General features: G+C 44.7%; 1 protein-coding gene across 5 annotated transcripts; it reads right to left on the bottom strand.

Moving 5' to 3' along the window:
• Positions 1 to 24,499, bottom strand: VBP1 (VHL binding protein 1). Of its 5 annotated transcripts, none has more exons than XM_036305232.1 (7): positions 24,346 to 24,492; positions 21,817 to 21,918; positions 20,090 to 20,214; positions 10,644 to 10,734; positions 6,817 to 6,915; positions 2,470 to 2,608; positions 1 to 772 (listed from the first exon to the last, which is right to left on the bottom strand). In XM_036305232.1, the coding sequence occupies exons 1-7, from the start codon at positions 24,436 to 24,438 to the stop codon at positions 702 to 704; spliced, it is 720 nt and encodes a 239-aa protein (XP_036161125.1). In that variant the 5' UTR covers positions 24,439 to 24,492; the 3' UTR covers positions 1 to 701. The 5 variants fall into 5 exon arrangements, with proteins under 5 accessions (XP_036161125.1, XP_036161127.1, XP_036161129.1 ...); XM_036305234.1 differs by having other exon boundaries at positions 10,668 to 10,734; positions 24,346 to 24,482; XM_036305235.1 differs by lacking the exon at positions 1 to 772 and adding an exon at positions 1,136 to 1,167 and having other exon boundaries at positions 24,346 to 24,494.
• Positions 24,500 to 25,348: the final 849 nt, after the last annotated feature.

The raw sequence follows: 25,348 nt of genomic DNA on the forward strand, positions 1-25,348 counted from the left end.
TTGTTTCAACCGTTGTTTTTAATCTTAATATTTTTGTTCAGCTGCTTTGGAGAATGAAGAAATACAAAATCACCTTAGCCAAGAGTTTGAGTGGGTAATTTTGTTATTTCATATTGGCTGAAATCTCCCTTATGTTGGCATTGCAAAGACACTGTGCACTGACAGAGGACAGGAAAAAGTGTTGTCTTAAGAACCCTCTTAAAACTTAAGAAGGCAAGTGACCATTTCCTGTAAAGTACAGAATATTATAATAAATAACAGCAACAGAGGGCTATAAAGCCCCACATGTACTGAAGAAAAGCAAGTCTGCAAATATTTGAGAGTAACATCATATAATAAAGAAAAAGTAAACTGTGCTTAAGTGTCCAGAATTCAGCCTCCACAGCATACATCTGTTTTCAGCCATTTCAATTAAGACTTTTCTTAAAATAAACAAACAAAAAAATGATGAAAGTAGCATTTACTATGTTGGAAATGCAAATAAAAAGTAAAAAATACTGCTAATTCCATAAAATATTTGGAATTAATTTTGTTTTCATAAATAAATAAAATGGTGTCAGTGATTATCTCTTTCTAAAGTTTTAATGATCATTCTTACTGTTTAAAAAAACATTCAAATTAATGTCAACTTTTAAGAATAAACTTTGGAATATTTAAAAGGACATGTTTGGAAAAATGAACCACATTTTTCATTGCGAGAATTATGCTTTGTTCTTGGCGGAATCATCTTTGTTTCTTCTTTTTACGTCCCAATTATAAACCCTGGCCATATCTGCAAGAATTGTTAAAGAAAATGCAAGTGCAATTCTAAAGATAACATTTGCAATGACTGGGTATGCACACACACTGAATCAAAGTCAGAAATCACACACACAAAATACTGGTGACAAGTAGTGTTGTGAGCCATCTTTTTTTTTTTTTATTGGTTTTTTACAGAGAGGAAGGGAGAGGGATAGAGAGTTAGAAACATCGATGAGAGAGAAACATCGATCAGCTGCCTCCTGCACACTCCCCACTGGGGATGTGCCCGCAACCAAGGTACATGCCCTTGACCAGAATCGAACCTGGGACCCTTCAGTCTGCAGGCCGACACTCTATCCACTGAGCCAAACCGGTCAGGGCATGAGCCATCTTGCTATAATATCATTTGCTACGAAAATACTGGAACTAAATTCCACCAAAATTAAGTCAAGGTGTCAAATCAGCAATTGTTTAGCATATTTAATCAATTATGGTATTATATTTAACATATATGTGCTTGACACTGTCAACAGTTTTAAAGACAGCCCCTTATCCTGATATGTAATATTTAAATTAGTATAATTTAATTATCAATAATTTTACCTTTGCCCTTCCCTTTAATAGGTCATTCAATTTATTAAGCACCAAAAAAAAAAATTATTAAGCACCTACATCTTTTCCTTTCCACAAGCAGCACCTGTGTAGGCCCTCACATATCAATTACAGTGGGGCCTTGACTTACGAGTGTCCCGACTAACGAGTTTTTTGAGATACCAGCTGTCTCTCGGCCGATTTTTTGCATTGAGTTGATAGAGTAATTTAACGAGCTCCTTAACGAGCTCGGTCTCAGAACGAATTAAACTTGTAAGTCAAGGCCCCACTGTACTTCTTCCATGGATAGTGACTTTGGTGTTGTATCCACAAAGTCAACATCATACTCAAGGTCATCTAGGTTTGCTCCTATGCTACCTTCTGGGAATTATACGGGTTATTTTTTTCTCCAAAGTCTTTACATTCAAGTCACACACCATCCCCGCTCTGGCCTCAAACAGGCCTGCCTTCCCTCACCCAAGCACTCAATGCCTGCCAGGTGCTACATACTGTGGAGAAAGTACAGCTTCTACACTTGAAGAACTCGTAGTCTGACATGAAAAACAAATGAAGAACTATGTGCAAAGTGCTAGGTAAGCCCAGAGGAACAAAACACCCTGAGAGGGTCAGAAAATGTTCAAAAATGTTCTGATGCTTGTGCTGAAATATGAAGGATAAAAAGTAAGCCAGGTCTGCCCGGCTAGTGGGGCTCAGTGGTTGGGCATCGACCTATGAACCAGGAGGTCACGGTTCCATTCCTGGTCAGGGCACATGCCTGGGTGGTGGGCTCAATCCTCAGTGTGGGACGTGCAGGAGGCAGCCAATCAAAGATTCTCTATCATCACTGATGTTTCTATCTCTCTCTCTCCCTCTCTCTTCCTTTCTGAAATCAATAAAACATTTTTTTAAAGTAACCCAGGTAAATGGGAGGAAATCATTCCAGGCACGAGGAACAAAGTGAGGAAAAGCAAAGAGTGTGGCATTTTGGGGGAGGGCTAGGGCAGAAAGAGTCAGTGGCAGGAGGTAAGACTGATTGGTCTAAGAATAAGGACATTCTTCTCATTAAAGCAATGTAAGAAAGAACATTGTAAACATCTTTACCCTTTCCTCCCTTTGTTTCTTGTTAAGAAAGGATACTGACTTCAGTGGTAGTAAACTGATCTCGAAGAAAGTCAAGGTCTTCCTCAAGAGAATCCAGGTTTTTTGTGGCAGTTGTTAAATTCTTTTCCAACAATGCCTGAGCTTCATCGATATCATATTCAAGCATTACGTTAGCCTGAGAGAAAGAGAGAGAGTCATGAGAATTACTAAACATTCACATAGTGCTTTATAGGTTAGAGCAGGGGCTGGGCGAAATCCAGCCGGCTGCCTTTTGTCTTAAGTTTTATTGGAACCCAGCTATTCTCCACGCACTTCTGCTTTCAAGCCAGTGTCAGAGCTGAGTAGTTGTGACAGTGACCAAATGGTCTGCAAAACCAAAAACATTTACTCTCTGCCGAAACCGGTTTGGCTCAGTGGATGGAGCGTCGGCCTGCGGACTGAAAGGTCCCGGGTTCGATTCCGGTCAAGGGCATGTACTTGGGTTGGGGGCACATCCCCAGTAGGAGATGTGCAAGAGGCAGCTGATCGATGTTTCTCTCTCATCGATGTTTCTAACTCTCTATCTCTCTCCCTTCCTCTCTGTAAAAAATCAATAAAATATATATATTAAAAAAAAACAACAGAAAAACAACAACAACAAAAAAAATTTACTCTCTGACCTTTTTTATAAGTTTATTGAGCCCTGGCCAGTTTGCTCAGTGGTTGGAGCATCAGTCCGCAGACCAAAGGGTCTCAGATTCAATCCCCAATCAAGGGCACATACATGGTTGCAAGTTTGACCCCAGCCCGATCAGGCTCGGGGTGTGTGCAGGAGGCAACCATTCGATGTGTCTCTCTCTATCTTTCTCTCTCTCTCTCTTTCTCTCATTCTCTCTCTCCCCATCCCTCCCTTCCATTCTCTCTAAAAATCAACGGGAAAATGGGAAAAATATCCTCAGGTGAGGATTAAAAAAAAAAGTGTATTGACCCCTGGGTTAGAGAATATATCTACATACATTATATCATTTACTCCTAGTAACAACCCTGGTAAGGCAAGTTATTTTCATCTTTACAGTTAAGAAAACAGGTTGAAATGTTAGGTTGCTTATGTTTGCATAGCTAGTAAGTAAATGGGAGAATTAGGGTAAAAACCAATGTTTAGATACCAAAACCTATCTTTCCATCATGACACTAAGTAGTGTTACATTTGAATCCATTTAAATAGCTGTTTCTGATGTTAAGATACAATAATTTAAAAGTTTTCCAATACATCTATGTTTGATTCAATAAGAAAAACAGCTAGCTTTTACTGTCCCCCTTCTACCGCCAACAGATGTTAGGGGTGAAGGCAAGGTGACTGTGTCTGGGATTCTCAAGAGCTGGTGTTACTGCCGACACTTGGGGTGTGTGCACTGTGGAGGGGGGAACCATACCTTTTCCAGCTCCGAACTCCTCCTATCACCTGACTTACCACCAAGCATTTCCTGAACCACTTTCCTCATCGGATAAATGGGATTTTAAAATGACTCACAGGATTGCTGTAAGCATCAAATGAGACAACATGAAAGTGTTTGGCACAAAGTAGGTGCTGCAAAAATACCGACTAACGCAATCCGTAATTAGAAAACTGCATAAAAATTCAGATAATACATTTAAAAACACTTCATTTATGCTAGAAAGCATCAATTGTTCTTCAGGAAGTACCCTGTGCCAAGAATTTCTCCTCAGTTGAGTCACTCCTCAAACGCTGCCTTATCAGCCTCTGCACTTGACGCTCTAAATAGGCATCTAGGACGGACATGCCCAAAACACAACTCCTAGTCCCCCACAAAACTCTTAGTGCTTTGCTGCAATATGAGTTTCCTGTTCATTGTCTTTTGACTTACGATTTCTGACCTTTGTGGCCTAAAAAACCATTGCTATTTCAGGGTTACAAAATATGTCGTCTCGGAGTTGGCCTAAAATTTGATGGTGTCAGCACTCCGTGTAAGTATGTGATCCATGTGGAATTCATCCTAGTGTGAGATGTCAGGTGGGCTCCAGCCGTAATTCTTCCCAGAGTTCCCTGTTGTCCCAGGCTAATGAATGGAATCATCTCATCCCCGCCTGCTGATGGAATGTGGGTGGAGGGAAAGAGAAACCAAGGTGAATGACCCCTAGGATTTGAGCCGCTGGGTGAATGGCGGTTCCACTTGCAGAAGTAAAACTCAACAAGACTGTGCACAAAGCCCACAAGGGGGTGCACCAAGAGTGTCCTCCTCAGGTAATTGGGGAGGCTGAACCACTGGGCCCTATAGGACACTTAGCACAGAAAACCACTTTATCAACACAGGGAAGCATAAAAAATGCGGAGACAAAGAAAAAGGACACAAATGACAGAAATGGAGGAAAGCAAACTACTGGATATGGAGTTCAAAACCACACTTTTAAGGTTTTTCAAGAATTTTCTAGAAACTGCCGATAAACTTAATGAGATCTACAAGAAATCTAATGAGACCCTCGAGGTTGTGATAAAGGACCAAGTAGAAATTAAGCATGCACTGACTGAAATAAAGAATAGTATACAGACTCCCAACAGCAGACTAGAGGATTGCAAGAATCAAGTCAACGATTTGAAATACGAAGAAGCAAAAAACACCCAACCGGAAAAGCAAAATGAAAAAAGAATCCAAAAATAGGAAGATAGCGTAAGGAGCCTCTGGGATAGCTTCAAGTGCACCAACATCCGAATTATTGGGGTGCCAGAAGAAGAGGGAGAGCAAGATATTGAAAACTTATTGGAAGAAATAATGACAGAAAACTTCCCCTACCTCGTGAAAGAAATAGACTTACAAGTCCAGGAAGCGCAGAGAACGCCAAACAAAAGGAATCCAAAGAGGACCAACCAAGACACATCATAATTAAAATGCCAAGAGCAAAAGACAAAGAGAGAATCTTAAAAGCAGCAAGAGAAAGAAATTCAGTTACCTACAAGGGAGTACCCATAGGACTGTCAGCTGATTTCTCAACAGAAACTTTGCAGGCCAGAAGGGAGTGGCAAGAAATATTCAAAGTGATGAATGCCAAGAACCTACAACCAAGATTACTTTATCCAGCAAAGCTATCATCCAGAATTGAAGGCCAGATAAAGAGCTTCACAGATAAGAAAAAGCTAAAGGAGTTCATCACCACCAAACCAGTATCATATGAAATGCTGAAAGGTATCCTTTAAGAAGAGGAAGAAGAAGAAGGTAAAGATACAAATTTCGAACAACAAATACACATCTATCAACAAGTGAACCTGAAAATCAAGTGAATAATCTGATGAACAGAATGAACTGGTGATTATAATAGAATCAGGAACATAGAAAGGGAATGGACTGGCTATTCTTGGGGGGGAAGGGGTGAGGGGGATGCGGGAAGAGACTGGACAAAAATCGTGCACCTATGGATGAGGACAGTGGGTGGGGAGTGAGGGAGGAGGGTGGGGTGGGAACTGGGTGGAGGGGAGTTATGGGGGAAAAAAGAGGAACAAATGTAATAATCTGAACAATAAAGCTTTAATTAATATTTTTAAAAAACTCAACAAATATGGGAATGATCGTATAGAATTAAGTGCACAAACTCTGAAGATATTACAATCAACAACAACCAGGAGGAGGAACTAAGGGTTAGAGAGGTGAGTGTCTGTGTACTAAACGGTCCTCCTTTCACAGGTCTCTCTCAGGGGTGATTCCACAAAACAGCAGCAAGGGGGAGTCCTCAGTGGGGAAAGCTGGGAACAGTACACTTGACTTTCTATTTTTGTATGGGAACTTGCCTGCGATAACAAGACCTATGGACAGCTAGCTAGACCAGCGGTCACCAACTGGTGGTCCACGGACCACTGGTGGTCCGTGAGGTCCGAAAGGTTGGCGACTGCTGAGCTAGACAGTCAGGAATGGCTTGGTTAGGGGACTGAGAGGAGTAATAAAGGAAGCATCAAAGCAAGGTCTATGATATCATCTAAAGCTGAAGTGTATGGTTTAAAAACTGAACTCCAACCTCAAGGTTTTTTTTAATAATAATCTTCCCCCCACCACCACCAAGTTTAGAGAGATCTTTCTAGAACTTATAAACTCCTATTGGGAAGGAACATTTATCTGAGGTTCAGCAGCTCCTTCCATTGCCCCGCCTTCAGTTACATATAAGAGATAAAGCAGTAGCTGAAGGGAAGTAGGGCTTGGTCAGTTGTGTTTGTTTGGCAGAGACTTGAGAAGGTTTTTGTAACAATTTTCATCGCACTCCTAATTTCAGTCAATTTCTAATATGGACCACCTGAATCCCACCCCTTCCTTCAACAGTCAAAAGGAGATAAGCATTTACGTAGCTCAAACAGGGAAAGCAATGTCAGCCAATGAAGCTGTGGCTATTATATTTACTTACCCCCAACCACAGACACACTTTATCGGTAGGAGGAACTGAAGCTTTGCAGTACAGGTTATCTGCCAGTAAGAATCTGGTCTCCATTGAATTGGTGGACTCCTTCAAAAAAAAAAAATTATAGTACTATAAGCAGACCAGTTTAATACCAAGGTCATAAAGGAGAGAGCTCACAGCTGAACCTAAGCCATTTAAATTAGTACCATCATGTACCCAGCCAGTATGGCTAAGTAGTTGAGCATCAACCTATGAACCAGTAGGTCACGGTTCGATTCCCAGTTAGGTTGCGGGCCTGCTCCCTAGCAGGAGGCGTGCAGGAGGCAGCCAATCAATGATTCTCTCTCATCATTGATGGTTCTATCGCTCCCTCTCCCTTCCTCTCTGAAATCAATAAAAATATACTTAAAAAAAATAAAAATAAAAAAACAGCACCATCATGCAAACTAAGTATAGTGTTAAAAGAAATGAATGCTTGGAGCCAGATGGCTGGACATGGATTCTGGTTCAACTGCCTACTACCTGTGTAAATTTGGCATATCGCCCTAACCGGTTTGGCTCAGTGGATAGAGCGTCGGCCTGCGGACTGAAAGGTCCCAGGTTCGATTCCCGTCAAGGGCATGTACCTTGGTTACGGGCACATCCCCAGTGGGAGTGTGCAGGAGGCAGCTGATCGATGTTTCTCTCTCATCGATGTTTCTGACTCTCTATCCCTCTCCCTTCCTTCCTCTCTGTAAAAAATCAATAAAATATGTATTTTTTTAAAAAGGTCACTACCGTTAAAAACTGGAGTTACAAAACAAGTTTAAAAAAAATTTGGCTTATCACTTAACCTCTGTGTCTCAGGTTCCTCATGTGTAAAATACGGATAATAGTCCCCACACCTCTGAAGGCCATCACAAGCAGAGCGCGCGTGCGAACACACACACGTGAACACAGGAACACGCGAACACACACACACACACACACCAGTGCCTGGTACAGAGTAGGCACTACACAAGGATTAGCTATTATTCTTATTTAATCAGTGCTTCATGCCCAACCACCAGTTCTGAAATCTTACCAAGTTCACCGACATAAAATAATGTACAGGAAATGCAGTTACTCTACCAGTCAAGTAATACATCATATAGCCACACATATAACCTTTTAATACAACATCCTTATGAAATTTAATTTTTACAGATTTCTTTTAGTTAATGAGTATTGGATTAAGACTCCGAAGATTCTCAAATCTAGTTCTGCCAGTAACTAGCTATGTGACACTGGGTAAGAACTTCTCTGTAACTGTATGGTCAGCTGTGAAACGAGAATCTGAAACATAATTTCTAAGATTCTTTCCAGCTCGAGAAGTCTTGGACTCCCTCCTTATTCTCAGGGAGAACAGTAACAACAAAAAACCTTAGATGCTGCTACTGCAAAATAAGACGTCTTCTTTTCGTTATCCTATCTAATAAAAGAGAAACATGGTAATTGGCGTATGACTGCTACCCTTCCCATTGGCTAATCAGCAAGATATGCAAATTAACTGCCAGCCAAGATGGCGGCCGGCAGCCAGGCAGCTTAAACTGAACATGAGGCTTGCTTGCTTCAGTGACGGAGGACTCCAACGTTCCCCGCCTGCCTTGCCGGCCTCTGAGCTTGCAGTTTAAGAAACATTGTAACAAATATAGAAGCTAAACAAAACCCCAGAAACCTGCTTTCAGCCAGCCGGGATCTCAGAGCTGGAGTTGATACAGAGTTTCGATTATAGAACCGAAACAAACCAGATACCTGCTTTCAGGAGCGGAGGCCTAAGAGCTGGAGCCTCAGAGCTAAAGCTGGCCCAGAATAAAAAAAGAAAAAGAAAAAAAGGAGAGGTTGGGAGCTTCCGTCACCCGCCAGTCTGAAAACAGCCCTCAGCCCCTCACCCAGACTGGCCAGGCACCCCAGTGGGGACCCCCACCCTGAAGGGTGTGTGACCAGCTGCAAACAGCCATCATCCCCTCACCCAGGCTGGCCAGCCACCCCAGTGGGAACCCCCACCCTGAAGGGTGTGTGACCAGCTGCAAACAGCCATCATCCCCTCACCCAGGCTGGCCAGGCACCTCAGTGGGGACCCCCACCCTGAAGGGTGTGTGACCAGCTGCAAACAGCCCTCAGCCCCTCACCCAGGCTGGTCAGGCATCCCAGTGGGGACCCCCACCCTGATCCAGGACACCCTTCAGGGCAAACCAGCCAGCCCCCACACGTGCACCAGGCCTCTATCCTATATAGTAAAAGGGTAATATGCCTCCCAGCACCGGGATCAGCGGAGCCGCGAGGCCTCCCGGCACCGGGATCAGCGTGACAGGGGGCAGCACCCAAACCCCCTGATCGCCCTGCGGCTCTGTGTGTGACAGGGGGTGGGGCCACAACCTCCCTATCGGCCCTGCTCTGTTCATGACAGGGGAAGGCGCCCCAACCTCCTGATCAGCCCTGCTCTGTGCCTGATATGGGGGAGCTCCCCAACCCCCTGATCGCCCTGCGGCTCTGTGTGTGATAGGGTGCGGCGCCCCAACCCCCTGATCAGCCCTGCTCTGTGTGTGATAGGGTGCGGCGCCCCAACATGCCCCCCCCCACGGGCCCTGCTCTGTGTGTGACGGAGTAGAGCCATAACCTCCCCATCGGCCCTGCGTTGAGTGTGACAGTGGCGGCGCCCCAACCCCCTGATCGGCCCTGCTCTGTGGGTGATAGAGGGCGGTGCCCCAACACCCCCCCCCACGGGCCCTACTCTGTGTGTGATGGGGTAGAGCCATAACCTCCCCATCAGCCCTGCCCTGAGTGTGACAGTGGCAGCGCCCCAACCCCCTGATCGGCCCTGCTCTGTGGGTGATAGAGGGCGGTGCCCCAACACCCCCCCCCCACGGGCCCTACTCTGTGTGTGATGGGGTAGAGCCATAACCTCCCCATCAGCCCTGCCCTGAGTGTGACAGTGGCAGTGCCCCAACCCCCTGATCCGCCCTGCTCTGTGTGTGACAGGGGGCAGTGCCCCAACTCCCCCATTGCCCCTACTCTGTGCGTGACGGGGGGAGCTCCCAACCCCCTGATTGACCCTGCTCTGTGCGTGACTGCGGGGAGCTCCCCAACCCCCTGATGGGCCCTGCTCTGTGCGTGACGGGGGGAGCTCCCAACCCCCTGATTGACCCTGCTCTGTGCGTGACAGGGGGCAGCGCCCCAACCCCCTGATTGGCCCTGCTCTGTGCATGACGGGGTGGCGCCGCAATCTCCCCATCGACCCTGCCTTGAGTGTGACAGGGGGCGGTGCCCCAACCCCCCAATCGGCCCTACCCTGAGCGTGACTGAGGGTGGCATCGCAACATCCCAATCCGCCCTGCTCTGTGCATGACAGGGGGCGGCGCCCCAACTCCCCAATCGGCCCTGCTCTGAGCCCGACCAGGGGCTGCACCTAGGGATTGGGCCTGCCCTCTGCCACCCGGGAGCAGACCTAAGCCAGCAGGTCATTATCTCCCGAGGGGTCCCAGACTGCGAGAGGGCACAGGCCGGGCTGAGGGACCCCCCCCTTCCCCTCCGAGTGCACAAATTTTTGTGCACCGAGCCTCTAGTCTAAAATAATTTCAAATTGCATTTAAGTTTTGCAAATAGTACACAGAAATAAAATAATGCAAGTATGGGCCCTAGAATTAAACATGGTTTGGAGGAGGAAGCCACAAAACCACGTTTATCACGGAAGCACACTGTCTATAACATCAGTACACGTGGTCGAGAAGGCTGACTAGATCTCCCAGCACACATCAAATACCAGTGAGCAGAGTCAAGAAAAACGCATCTCTGAAGTATCCTGGTTCACTCACATTTATAAACAAAAATGCACTTACTTTCTTCTTCTGCATGTATTTCAGAATTTCTAAAGTCTGCTTAATTTCAGGAATCTGACCCTTTAGCCTGTGAATAAGAAAAGAGGTTAACCTAGGGCTTCGCAGCAAGAATAAACACCAGGACACAGTCTTACAAGTTTTGCCTATTCTACTGATATGTTCTTGAGGACTATTTACAAATATAAAATATTTAAGATCTTTCATAAGGTTTATCAAAATATTTAAGATATAAATATTTACTAACATATTTAGATACGATAACAGTATTTATAGAATACCTATTGTACACAAAGCCCCATTCTATCAAACATCACATCATTACTTAACATTTCAAGAGCAAACCATATTCCACAGAGATGATTCAGAAATCCCACATTTGATCAAAACTGCATTTTAAGCGGATTACTTTTAAAAATAATGTGCATTCAAATATTATATTCTGAACTCGAAACCACTGGAAACCACCAACTCCCTAACCAGGGCTGCACGTAGCTGCTCCTGGCGAGTACTCAATGCACAGACAAGTACATCACCGTCAGCCAAATGCCAGCCAAGTACACTGGCAGCTTCTCAGGGCTTACGCTTGTCACACTGTAAGAAATGTACAATATCACTGACTGTGTAACACACCACATTATGACACAGTATAACTTAGTGATTCTTTTAAGTTTTGGGTAATTTTTCTTGATACATGCTTTTAAACTGATAAATGCTTTTTTAAATTATAAATGGATCATTTGTTTAAAGACAGAAATTTTTAAAAATGATGATGGGCATGATGAGTTTGATCCCATACAACAGGTTAAGTTACATCGATAGCTACCAGCAAAACTACTAGCCTAGAACTAGATATGCACACACAAAAATGCATCTAGACACAGCCTTTATACACTTCACAAAAATCATGTCAAAATGACTCACAGACCTAAATGTTAGAAACTGAGTTAAGTGTATTCATTTGTAAAATATCTAATACACACACAACATAAGTATGTTCAGATCAAGTTTTTTGCCATGTAAATTATTTCTATATTTTCGTATGTATAAATTATATGTGATACATAAATTATGATGCATATTAATGAATCAAGCAGCTGCAGCCCCAGCTAACTTAGGAACCAGATTGCCAAGGCCACTGTGCATGTCCAAGCACTACATTCCTCACCCCACCTTTCTCCATGCCAAGAAACAGTAGCTCTCCTGAACTGTGTTCACAGTCACTGTATCCTTTTTCAAATAGCTTCATCACATACATGTGTATCACTAAATATATGCTTTGCTGGTTTCTCAGCTCAATAAAAACGATCTCATGTACTTTAGGAGGTTTACGTTTTAACCTCATTTAGTTTTTCTAGGACTTGTTCATTCATTTTCACTGCTGTGTAATATCCAATTATGAATACAGAACAATTTATCTAATCTCCTGTTAATGGACAATTGGGTCAGTTCTTGGTCTTTGTTATTATTTGGACAGTGGAGATCTCTAGGTCCTTGGAGTAGGTAGGGAAGTGAAGTAGCTTCGAAAGGAAGTGAACCAAGTCTTCCACAGGGGAGTAGGCTAAGGAAGAACTCTTTGGGTGTTTTTTTTGTCCTTCTGAATTGCCCTGGGTGAATCACTATACCTACCCCATAACTGTTACAGGGTAGAAAAACAGTAGAATTAGCCAAGGACAGGAGGAGCTGGGAAGATAAGTACAAGTATATACTGGCCTCAGTAGTCTCCATTCCCCACTCCCACACCCAGGGGTAATGTCAGGGAAGAAAGCCAAGGGCAAAGGAAAAGAGAATCCCTGTAAGCCAAGTTACTTGGTTAGGAAGAGGGAGCATTTGTCTAGTGGCCACGCCCTATATTTTAACGCCAGCAGCATTCTTCCTACCCCTCCAAACCAGGATGGACTTAAATTACTCCCACCCCCACATATATTACTGGCCAAAGTAACTAATATCCCTGAGAGAATATGAGCTGACAGGGCAAAGAAATGGTAATCTGATAAACGCAACTATAATTAAATAAAGAAAATAAACTCAACAACCTCTATCAGATGAAACAAAATTAAATGCTAAAAGATAACATTATACAGTAAGTATTAAAAATACCTCAAAGAGAAAAGACAGGATATTGGTAATATGAAGAAGAAACAAGCAGATATAATAAGAACCAACCAAAACTATTAGTTATAGAAAATGTAATAATGGTTGAAATAAAGGACTCACAGATATCCATCTAATTGCCAAAAGACAAATGAAATACAAAGTCAGCAGAAGAGATGATAAAAAGAAATGAAAGGCAGAATTGGAAGTGTCAACATGCATATTAACAGGCAATCCCAGGAGAGAAAGAAAAAAATTAACAGATGATAAAAAAACACTTTTAAATGGCAATCACAAAATTTCCAGTTAAAGATAAAAGGCATGTGATTCATGTATTAAAGAGATCACCACAAGAGAATTATGAAATACAGAAATTTTACATAGCTGAAGGTAAAGGATAAATAACAGACTACAAAGAAATGGGGCTGGACCCCGGCAGATGGCGCCCGAACAGGATTCCCCTAGGTAAGCCTCCCCCCCACCCCCCATTAAGAAGCCCCACACTCGGGATGGATAGGACTCCACCAGGGTACTGCAGACCCCCCCTATAGAGGATAAGTAGGGTAAGAAGGTGGATAGTACAGAACTTAGATTGAGAAGATGTGCCATACTGAGTCTAAAGGAAAAAGACTCTATTGATCTTTAAACACATATGCTTGCTAGCAGAGGAGTTCAGGTTACTCCCAGTCAGACAGAACGTTTTATACAAGCGTGTCCGTGCTTTTCTGAGGAAGGAAAGGTGCCGGAAAGGTAAATGTAGAGGCATGGGAGAAGGTAGGCCCAAGGAGCCTTATCCTTAACCCCACTGCAGCCTTTGCACCCCGGGAAAGTGCAGGATTGGAAAGCTCTCCATGGGGTGATAGATCAGGACTCGGGTAATAGCAGAAAGAGCCAATCCTACTCTTAAAATGGACACAAGAGAGCATTTGGGGTTTTTCTTTTTAATGCCTGCTTTGGATTGAGTAAATGGATTTTACTTAGTTTTAACATATCAAAGTTAGCTCTTGACACAAAAGGAAAAACTAACAGTTTGGCTCGAAATTGGGGTTTTGTTTTGAGGTGCTGAGGCTCGGGGGTGGAGCCAATTCACGGTTAGAAATGTGAAGCTGCGGTTTTTTGGGTTGAAGTGAGAAGTTGTGAATACAGAGCAGGATGTATGTTTATATATGGTCAGAATTCCAATATAAACCTTTTCTATAAAAACAAAAAAGGGGGAGAAGAATGTTATATGTTAAATTTTTTAAAATTACAGCCGAAATCGATTTGGCTCAGTGGATAGAGCATCGGCCTGCGGACTGAAAGGTCCCAGGTTCGATTCCAGTCAAGGGCACGTACCTGGGTTGCGGGCACATCCCCAGTGGGAGATGTGCAGGAGGCAGCTGATCGATGTTTCTCTCTCATCGATGTTTCTAACTCTCTATCTCTCTCTCTTCCTCTCTGTGAAAAATCAATAAAATATATAAAAATAAATAAATAAATAAATAAAATAAAATTACAATGCAGAGGGTTGTACAGCAGTCAAAAGGCATCGGGCCTCTTGTACAATAGCCTCTGCTGGTTTCGCCTGGTAGAAGGATACAAAAACCAGCCAAGAGTTTTACCAGATCTAGTAATGATGTGGGGAAGAGGTTGTGTTTTGTATCTTTCCGGAAGGAGCAGTGCAGCCAATTTGGGTACCAAAGCATTACAAGTGTCACCACAATGGACCCAGAGAAGCTCCTTGTCCCATCATTCCAAAGACTGAGAGTTGCCCAGATGACAGTAAAGCGGAAAAAGAAGATGATGAAGGCTACGCAAGGGTCTGAGGTGCCAACATGGGGTCAGCTGAAGAAGTTAACAACTGAGGTCCAGCAGATGGTAGAAAAGCAAGAAGTGGACCAAACCTGGCGACCGAACCTGGCTGGAGAACCTAGCGAGAGAACATGGCAGGAGAACCTGGACAGAACCTGGCTGGAAAACCTAGCAAGAGAACATGGCAACAGAACCTGGACAGAACCTGGCGACCGAACCTGGCTGGAGAACCTGGAGAACCTGGCTGGAGAACCTAGCGAGAGAACATGGCAAGAGAACCTGGACAGAACCTAGTTAGAGAACCTAGCTGGAGAACCTGTCCTAGACAGAACCTGGCTGGAGAACCTAGCGAGAGAACATGGCTACAGAACCTGGCTGGAGATCCTAGGCAGAGCTTGGCTGGAGATCCTGGCTAGAGATCCTGGCTAGAGAACCTGGATAGAACCTGGCTAGAGAACCTGGCTACGATGATCGACTGAACGCTGCCTCCGTGTCATTCCTTCTTCACTGACTCCGTCCACACCTTGGGGAACCCCTGGACCTGCTGGGGCTGGACCCCAGCACATGTACAAATTCAAACCACAGATTTATTGCTTGAGCACAGTGCTGAGAAATTTGTCTTCTAAAATAAAAGATACTCTTATTAACAGGAAAAAAAAAGAAAGAAAGAAAAGCAAGAAGTGGAAGCTACTCCCTCAACCATGTTTCTGGCTATGTTAGCATTGGTTAGCTGCCAGTCTTGCGCAGCCACGTCCAAGGACTCTGAGTAAATCAGCAAAAGAAACTTTCATTTAGCAGAAACTTACTTATTGCTGTTTTGCATTGCCATTGTTTTATTATTCTTAGTAGTTTTAAAAACGTTATGTTTAAGTTTTAAAATGTTTTGGGTTTTGCATTGGCATTATCCTATCTAATAAAAGAGAAACATGGTAATTGGCGTACGACCGCTACCCTTCCCATTGGCTAATCTAACTGCCCTCTAAGATGGCGGCCGGCAGCCAGGCAGCTTGAAACTAACATGAGGCTTGCTTGCTTCAGTGACAGAGGACTCCAACGTTCCCCGCCTGCCACTGCCGGCCTCTGAGCTTGCAGTTTAAGAAACACTGTAATGAATATAGAAGCTAAACAAAACCCCAGAAACCTGCTTTCAGCCAGCCGGGATCTCAGAGCTGGAGTTGATACAGAGTTTCGATTATAGGACCGAAACAAACCAGATACCTGCTTTCAGGAGCAGAAGCCTAAGAGCGGGAGCCTCAGAGCTAAAGCTGGCCCAGAATAAAAAAAAAAAAAGAAAAAAAGGAGCAGTTGGGAGCTTCAGTCCCAGCCTGAAAACAGCCCTCAGCCCCTCACCTAGACTGGCCAGGCACCCCAGTGGGGACCCACACCCTGAAGGGTGTGTGACCAGCTGCAAACAGCCATCATCCCCTCACCCAGGCTGGCCAGGCACCCCAGTGGGGACCCCCACCCTGATCCAGGAAACCCTTCAGGGCAAACCAGCCAGCCCCCACCCATGCACCAGGCCTCTATTCTATATAGTAAAAGGGTAATATGCCTCCCGGCACCAGGATCAGCGTCACGGGGGCAGCACCCAAACCCCCTGATCGCCCTGCGGCTCTGTGTGTGACAGGGGGCAGGGCCACAACCTCTCTATCGGCCCTGCTCTGTTCCTGACAGGGGAAGGTGCCCCAACCCCCTGATCGGCCCTGCTCTGTGCCTGATAGGGGGAGCTCCCCAACCCCCTGATCACCCTGCAGCTCTTTGTGTGACAGGGTGCGGCGCCCCAACCCCCTGATCTGCCCTGCTCTGTGTGTGACAGGGGGCAGTGCCCCAACTCCCCTATCGGCCCTACTCTGTGAGTGACACGGGGGAGCTCCTCAACCCCGATGGGCCCTGCTCTGTGCGTGACTGCGGGGAGCTCCCCAACCCCCTGATGGGCCTGCTCTGTGCGTGACAGGGTACGGAGCCCCAGCCACCCTGATGGGCCCTGCTCTGTGCGTGACAGGGGGCAGTGCCCCAACCCCCTGATTGGCCCTGCTCTGTGCATGACGGGGTGGCGCCGCAATCTCCCCATCGACCCTGCCTTGAGTGTGACAGGGGGCGATGCCCCAACCCCCCAATCGGCCCTACCCTGAGCGTGACTGAGGGTGGCACCGCAACCTCCCAAACCGCCCTGCTCTGTGCATGACAGGGGGCGGCGCCCCAACTCCCCAATCGGCCCTGCTCTGAGCCCGACCAGGGGCTGCACCTAGGGATTGGGCCTGCCCTCTGCCACCCGGGAGCAGACCTAAGCCAGCAGGTCGTTATCTCCCAAGGGGTCCCAGACTGCGAGAGGGCACAAGCCAGGCTGAGGGACCCCCCCTCCCCCCCGAGTGCACAAATTTTTGTGCACCGGGCCTCTAGTTTTGTTATTAATAGCCAGAGTTTTGTTCTTGATGCTTACGTTTTACTTTCATTATGGTAGCTTAAAAACTTGCATTTATAGTAGCATAAAAATAAAAGAAGGGTAAGATGTGGGGAGCCGCTATAGGGTTAAACCTCGGACTGACCTGTTGGCAAAGTCACAAACAAGTCCCAGCTTAGAGGGCACAGTCCTCTTAAGCATAATTAGGCTTGACCTTATGACACTACCTAGATCTTACCTGGGAAGCTAATGGACTGAGGGAAGTGCATCAAGAACAAGAACAAAAACAAGTGAAACTCACAAGAACAGTGTAACTTTGGTAACCACTACCTTGTTTACCTCTGACTATAGAAATAAAGGCTCAGATTGCCTCGGGATCTTTCTCTGTGGCCTCAGCCAGGCACAGGAAGATCCACGGAGACTAAAGAGAGCTAGAGAGCTATGAACGCTGTGTCCGTGTAAATCATTCTTCGCTGACTCCATCCACACCTTTGGGAACCCCTGGACCGCTGGGGCTGGACCCCAGCAGAGAAAGATTTGCAACATATGTAAAGAAAAAGGTTAGTATTCAGGCTACATAGAGCCATCTGCTGCAAAAACACATAGCTGACATCACAGAGGTGAGGTGAATTTCAGAAAAAAGTAAAAGGGCTTGGCCTGTGTGGCTCAGTGGTTGAATAATGTCAACCTATGACCCAGGAGGTCACAGTTCAATTCCCAGTCAGGCCACATGCCCAGGTTGTGGGCTCAATCCCCAGTTGGTGCAATCAATCAATGATTCTCTCTCACCATTGATGTTTCTGTCTCTCTCCCTCCCTTCCTCCTTCTGAAATCAATAAAAACATATTTTAAAAAATGAAGTAAAAGGGAAAAAACTAGAAATGGCTTTGAGTTGAGCAGTGAGAGGGCAAGCAAAAAGTAGGCATCATAAGGCAGGTGCCTATACCAGCTATAGACCTGAGCCTAGACCCCTGACTTGCTCAAGAACTTGGAACAGCGCTCAAGTGGTTCAAGGCTGGTATAGACTCACAGCTCCGAGCAAAAGCAAAATCCTCTATGGATAAAGGCAAACCACAGAGGTATACATAGTTACAGGAAACTGACATACACAGTTGACCCCTGAATAGAGTTTTGAACTGTGTAGGTCCACTTATACATGGATTTTTAAAATAAATACTGTATACATACTTTCTCTTCCTTATGATTTTAACATTTTCTTTTCTCTAGCTTACTTTATTACACAAATACAATATATAATACATATAACATACAAAACATATGCTAATCCACTATGTATCAGTAATGCTTCCAGTCAACAGTAGGCTATTAATAGTGAAATTTTTGAGGAGTCAAAGGTTATAGGCAGATTTCTGACTTCGGGGGGGGGAGGGGTCAACACCCCTAACCCCTGCACTGCTCAAGGATCAAATGTAGTTATTTAAGAAGTTAAGAAAGCTATCCACACATAGACAAATTATAATGAAGATGACCTTGAAAGTATCTAAAAACAATAATTTGTTTACATAAAAAGACAGGCTGAATATAATAACAATAAACCATATGTTGTTTACATGGAAAACCCTTAAATATAAATCATAAAAAGGTTGAAAATAAAGGGACTGGAAAAGATACACCAAGTAATATTAGCCAGAAGAAAGCTGGGATAGCTGTAAGTATCCAACAAAATAGATTTCAACACAATCAGCATAATTTTACATAGGCTTCAATTCACCAAGATGACATAATTCTCAGATTGCATGCACCTAATAAAATAGAGTAAAAAGTTTTTTTAAAGGACAGAAATTATTTCAGGTTAAGATGGCAACAGACCAGCGCTCCCACCTCTAACGCTCAAAGAGCCAGAGAAAATCCACCTCTTTGTTGGAAGGCAGCAGAGAGCTGCTGGGGGGGGGGGGATAGGAACTACAGGGATAAGACTCCATGCCCTGACCGGTTTGGCTCAGTGGATGGAGCGTTGGCCTGCGGACTCAGGGGTCCCGGGTTCGATTCCGGTCAGGGGCATGTACCTTGGTTGCGGGCACATCCCCAGTGGGGGGTGTGCAGGAGGCAGCTGATTGATGTTTCTCTCCCATCGATGTTTCTAACTCTCTATCCCTCTCCCTTCCTCTCTGTAAAAAATCAATAAAATATATTTTTAAAAAAAAAAAAAAAAGGCTCCTGAAAGGGAAGAGATTGAGAGGGAAACTGATTTCCTACAGCCACTTTTACCAAGTAGTACATGAGGGGATGCTTCTTTTTATAGAAGTATGCCAGCTTATTAATAAATAAATAAATAATAACTGAATTAGAACATCATCATCTTGCAATTCATAATTAATGGATCTAGGCATTGAGTATCATAAAAAGGGACAAAATACTATGTCTCTTAATGGAAGAACAATAATAAACTTATGAAGCAATGTTGCCAAAAAAAACTTAATACGATCAAGACTGTAGATCAGTGGTTCCCAAACTTATTTGGCCTACCGCCCCCTTTCCAGAAAAAATATTACTCAGCGCCCCCTGGAAATTAATTTTTTTTAAATTTTAATAGCAATTAAACAAAAAGATATATGTATTAATGTTTCTACCTTTTTCGTAAAATATAGTAAAGAAAGGTGTAAATTAGAAACATTGAAGTTTGAAATTATGAAACTATTTATTGATCTCAGAATAGAAAGGTAATATAAAAAAAGTTAAAACAAATGCAACTGTGGCCATCACCGCCCCCCTGGATCGCTGCAGCGCCCACTTTAGGAATCACTGCTGTAGATCCAACTATCAATTTATAGTAAATGGAGAAGAAAAAGAAACATACTTGAAAATCCACGATTGCTTTGAAATTTAGCACAACACACTTCTGAATAACTGGATTATAGATCTAAATGTGAATAAGAAATCATTAAAGCTTTAAGAATAAAGCATTAAGAGAATATCTTCATGGACTTGGAAGAGACAAATATTTCTTAAACAGGATACAAAAGCACTAACCATTAGGGAAGAAGATTGCTACATAGAACTTTAATAAAAGGTATTTAGATCAGAGCTGGAATTTGAAGAAAAAAAAAAAGTCAACTTTTTAAAAGTTTAAGTCATACCAGATTAACTTTTTTAAAAACTTGGAAATTTCTATGCTTACCTCCTTTTCTTTTGAGCAAGGTTGAGTTCCATAAACTTATACTTCTGGTACTGTTCATCCAATTTCTTCAGCACTGTATCCGCAGTCTCATTCCCAGGCTGTTTCATGTAGGAATCCACATCTTCCTTTAATATCAAAAATAATACATTTCCAATTTTAAGCCCGGCCAGCGTGGCTAAGCGGTTGAGCATAGATCTATGAACCAGGAGGTCACAGTTCGATTCCCTGGTCAGGGCACATGCCCGGATTGCAGGCTCGATCCCCCGTAGGGGCCGTGCAGGAGGCAGCTGATCCATGATTCTCATCATTGGTGTTTCTATCTTTCCCTCTCCCTTCCTCTCTGAAATCAATAAAAATACATTTTTTTAAAAATTTGGAATTCACATGCCTAATCTGACTTTTTACTTCTTTAGCTCTATTTTTAAAACATAAAAGACAAGTGGTGTCAGCACCCTGAATGCCGGGAGCCAGTGCATCCTTGCTGTTTCAAGGGACCTGGCATATATGGCATACTGTTCTTAATATGTTTGCTCACCTTCTTGGCACTATGTGTTTTAACCAAGGTCACCTCTCTGAGAAAGGTTGTTTCCCCAGGTAGGGATTTTCCCCTGAAGTTAGGGAGGGAATAAAACCCCTTAACTAAGTGCCAGGCGGGTAATTAATCACTTTAACTACGAACAATCATGCTTAAGCTACATAATCTTTACTCCCTGGAATGGAGATAAGAAACACCCTAACCTTTGGAATAGAGATTGATAGGATTGGAATCAACTGGTATAAATACAGATGTAACAAGACAACAGGACACAGAACCTAGACACAGAACCTACACAGAACCTAGAGAGAGAACTTCGCTGGAGAGAACATGGCAAAAGATCCTGGACAGAAACTGGCCACAGAACCTGGAGACAGAACCTAGCGAGAGAACCTGGCTGAAGAACCTAGAGACAGCACCTGGCTAGAGAACCTGGACAGAACCTGGCTGGAGAACCTAGCGAGGGAACATGGCTACAGAACCTGGCTGGAGAACCTGGAGAACCTGGCTGGAGAACCTAGCAAGAGAACATGGACACAGAACCTGGCTGTAGATCCTAACCAGAACTTCGCTGGAGATCCTGACCAGAACTTGGCTAGAGATCCTAGCTAGTCTGCTGATCAAATGAACGCTGTCTCCGTGTCATTCCTTCTTCGCCGACTCCGTCCACACCTTTGGGGACCCCTGGGCCTATTGGGGTTGGACCCCAACACCTGAACATGCCCGGGTGGGCAGTGCCCGGCTACTGCTGCTTTTTGAAATGATGCCGTGCTTTGGTGTGACCCAAGCTGTGAAGTGTGGCTGGGCTTCTCTCCTGTGGAGTGCTGATCACTCACACAGCGGGTTTGGTGAATATTGGTTGGGGCAAGTCTTGCCTGCTTCCACTTGGTCATCTTTATATGAATCCAATGAGGTGGGGGGGGGGGGGGCGGTATTGTTTTTGTTTGTTCTTTTTGGTCTTTCTGAAACGGTTTTTAGGTGATATTCATGAAGAGCATTCCATACCTAGAACTGTGCCACTAATGAGAGGAAAACCTGTCTGAGAAGGTGCGTCTTCCCACAGCTGCCGTCCCACCCTTGGGGCCTCTGCTGGGAAAACAGAATCAAGTCTCAAACAATGCCTTTTTAAATGTATCTCTAGTATTATGGACGTAGGGCAGGGCTGTATCATACCTCTGTGAATGGAAAATACCTTGTACCTGCTTGATGATACGTAGCAGTGACCGTGCTTTATCAGAGCTGTTTTTAATGATGTTATCCTAGAATATTTTCTTTCCAGATGATGATGGAGAAGCTTAAAAAAGAAAATGGTGCCAGGTACCACAACAGTAATAGAACTTTGCTGTTTTCTGGAGATTTGTTTTTTACTTTTTTTTTTTTTATTGGAGTGTGCTGGATGTCTATAATTTTGTTCAGATGACTGCAGAACCTGGAAAAGCTGTTGCTATTGATGCATAAAATACTGCTATTGGTATATATATATATATATATATATATATATATATATATATTTGAATTTTTGGAAACTTTAGCTGTGCTGTCAACTTTGGAAAAACTATCCCAGTTGTACTGTGTTTGGTTGGCATTGTACAGAAATTAACAGCCATATTAGTCTAGAAACATTCAACATAATTTTTTCCATTTGTACAGGGGTAACGCACTGTATTAAACATGTAAGGTCTTAATCTACATGGGTTTGATTACAGAAACTAATAAAGTATTCTCTAAATAATGAAAAAGCCGAAACCGGTTTGGCTCAGTAGATAGAGCGTCGGCCTGCGGACTGAAAGGTCCCAGGTTCGATTCTGGTCAAGGGCATGTACCTGGGTTGCGGGCACATCCCCAGTAGATGTGCAGGAGGCAGCTGATCGATGTTTCTCTCTCATCGATGTTTCTAACTCTCTATCTCTCTCCCTCTCTGTAAAAAATCAATAAAATATATTAAAAATAAATAAATAAATAAATAAATAATGGGGGAAAAACATAAAAGACCAAAAAAACCTTGTGTTTTTCTCTCAAGGCTTGTTTTTTGTTAATCCTCACCCAAGGATATTTTTTCCATTGGTTTTTATTTAGAGAGAGAGTAAGACACATTCATTGGTTGCCTCCTGCACACACCCCGACTGGGGGCCAGTCATTAAACCTGGGACCCTTCAGTCCGGAGGCCAAGGCTCTAACCACTGAGAAACCAGCTAGGGCATTCCAAGACTTGTTTTTAACTAAAATGGTAATTTTAAAAAATTAGACCATTTTAGACAGTGCACACACATTTTGTTTTTGCTTTATTTTTGTTGTTGTTAATCCTCACCTGACGATATTTTTCCATTAATTTTTCAGAGAGATTGAAAGGGAGAAAGGGAGGAAGGGAGGGAGAGAGAGAGAGAGAAAGAAAAAAACATTGGTGTGAGAGATACATCCATTGGTTGCCTCTGGAATGTGCCTGATGGGGCTGGGGACTGGGGGTCAGGGATTGAGCCTGCAACCAAGGTACGTGCCCTTGACCAGGAATCAAACCCTTGCTCCTTTGGTCCACAGGCCCATGCTCTAACTGCTGAACCACACTGGCCAGGGCAGTGCACATACACTTTGTAGCTAATTTACCCTCCCTCCACCTTCCTCTTTTTATTTTTATTTATGCATAGGGAAAGAACGACGACCTTGTCAGCTTTATGCATCCCCCCCAGACCTTAGTAGTAAATATAAAAATTACCAACAAACACATTGCCCAGTCATGTGCCCTAGCCACAAAGTGATTCAACAGATTGTATGCCAAGATTATTGATTTTTATTACTTAAATTTTTAACTCAAAAGTTCTACCATAGAAATCATGCTAAATATGGTCATTAGGTGCCCAAGGCAAGCCACAATACCTCTGCAAGTATCAAGTGGTGGAAATAAAATAAACCCAAAAGGCAAACAGAACAATCTTTTGTACAGGAATAATGAAGCCCAACAGAACTGAATGGGAAAAGACATAATACAAGGTTGAAAGCATCTACTTTTTTCTCTTCGTTTGGACTTGGGTTGGTTTGCCCGTTTGGTGAAGCCTCCCAATTGCATCCCGTGCCTCCCCTCTCAACTCCACACATTTCATCACTAAGTTGTTAGAATGATGTACCCCAAACCAAATACGATTATGCAGTGGCCTCATTTAGACACCTTCTCATGACAGCCCTTTGCCTGCTGGATAGAGAGCCTCAATTCCTTAGCATACCAAACAAGGACTTCGCATTCGCACCCTCGCCTAATTTGCAAGGAAAGAGAACACTGCATTCCTTCAACAGGCTAGGTTGCGTTTCCTAGTTTCACCCTTCAGCACCAGAGGTTCTGCCTACTCACTGCATCCCAAGTGACCGTGGATCAGTCGGGCTCATCCGCATCTAGGCTGAGTCTCAAGCCTCTCACTGCCTCCCTTTTCCAGGCAGCAGAGGCTGAAACCTGGCGATCGGAGGGTCCAAGGGACCGCCCCAGGCCCCCATCTCCTCTCAGTCCTTCTGGGACTGCGTCCCCCTCCCCCGGCGGATCCCAGCCCAGCTGAGTCTCTACAAGGGCGGAGGGCAAGAGGGGATGCAGCGCGCTCTCCCAGATCCCTTAGCGCAACTCCTTCCACCACCACCACCACCCCCCCCCCCCCCCCGCGCAGTCAAGACCAGGTTGTGCGCCCGGAAGGAAGCGATCGCGGCCCAGCACCAAGATGCCTAGGACCGACACGTCTCTTACCACAAACACGGCCTCCGGAATCCCCAGGTGGAGCCGCCGGCCGTTCCCTAAGGAGAGTTCTCCTAAGCCACAGGCATCTCTAGCCACCGCCATCTTGGGGAAGCTCGCGCGCGACTACCAGCTTCTGGGGCCGCCGGCCGCCGGGGGCCCGTGATTGGCTCGCTCACACCTACAAGGCCCGCTCCTCCCTTGGGAGCACGCACATTGGTGAGCAAGCAGGAAGTAACCACCCCTTCTCCGAGCGGCCCAACCTCTGGGTACTGATTGGTTGCGTGCTGGTGAGTGACAAGTATGGGGGGGCCTCCGAGGGAAGCTGGCTGTGTGGGAAGAACCAATACGGACTCCTGGGAAAAGGAATCTTGGGGATTTGGGGGAGTGGGGTGGGGACGGGGAGCAGGGCTGGAGGACCCTAGAAATCAGGGACAAAATCGGACCCCATTCCCAGAATGTCCTTCACAGCGACCTGATCCCCTCTCGGATGCAAGCAAAACCAGGACCTAGATGCCACCACAGGGCTTCATCGGTGCCTTTCTGGTCCCACCATAGCAGCGAGCTTGCCGACCCTTGAAGGGGATTTATAATCCATCGCACCAATCTTTCCTGAAAGCCATCTTTGATCAGAATCTCGCGACCACAGCTCAAACATTTTCCAAAGTTCGTAGTCTAGCCCTAGCTGGTGTGGCTTAGTGGATAGAGCATCCACGTGTGGACTGAAGGGTCTCGGATTCGATTCCGGTCAAGGGCACATGCCTGAGTTGCTGGTTGGTGGTGGGGCGTGCAGGAGGGCAGCCGATCAATGATTCCCTCTCATCATTGATGTTTCTATCTCTCTCCCCTCTCCTTTCCTCTCTGAAATCAATAAAAAATACGTTTTAAAAAAAGTTCATAGTCTACATACACAATATTTGTTCCTGCCTTTGCTTGAACTGGGGTGCTAGCCAGTGCTTCACCCCCTCCCACGAACCCTACCATGAGCCAGGACCTTTATGATTAAGGCTAGATG

The sequence above is a fragment of the Myotis myotis genome, unplaced genomic scaffold (genome assembly GCF_014108235.1).
Source record: "Myotis myotis isolate mMyoMyo1 unplaced genomic scaffold, mMyoMyo1.p scaffold_m19_p_4, whole genome shotgun sequence".
NCBI lineage: Eukaryota > Metazoa > Chordata > Mammalia > Chiroptera > Vespertilionidae > Myotis > Myotis myotis.

What these genes read in the sequence shown, in the direction of transcription:
- VBP1 (XM_036305232.1), bottom strand. Translation starts at nt 24,438, where the DNA reads ATGGCGGTGGCTAGAGATGCCTGTGGCTTAGGAGAACTCTCCTTAGGG. An exon ending in AAGTGTGTCTGTGGTTGGGG is followed by an intron (nt 2,609 to 6,816) that starts GTAAGTAAATAT and finishes TCTTTCTCTCAG; the next exon opens with GCTAACGTAATGCTTGAATA. An exon ending in GTTTACTACCACTGAAGTCA is followed by an intron (nt 773 to 2,469) that starts GTATCCTTTCTT and finishes CAATTCTTGCAG; the next exon opens with ATATGGCCAGGGTTTATAAT.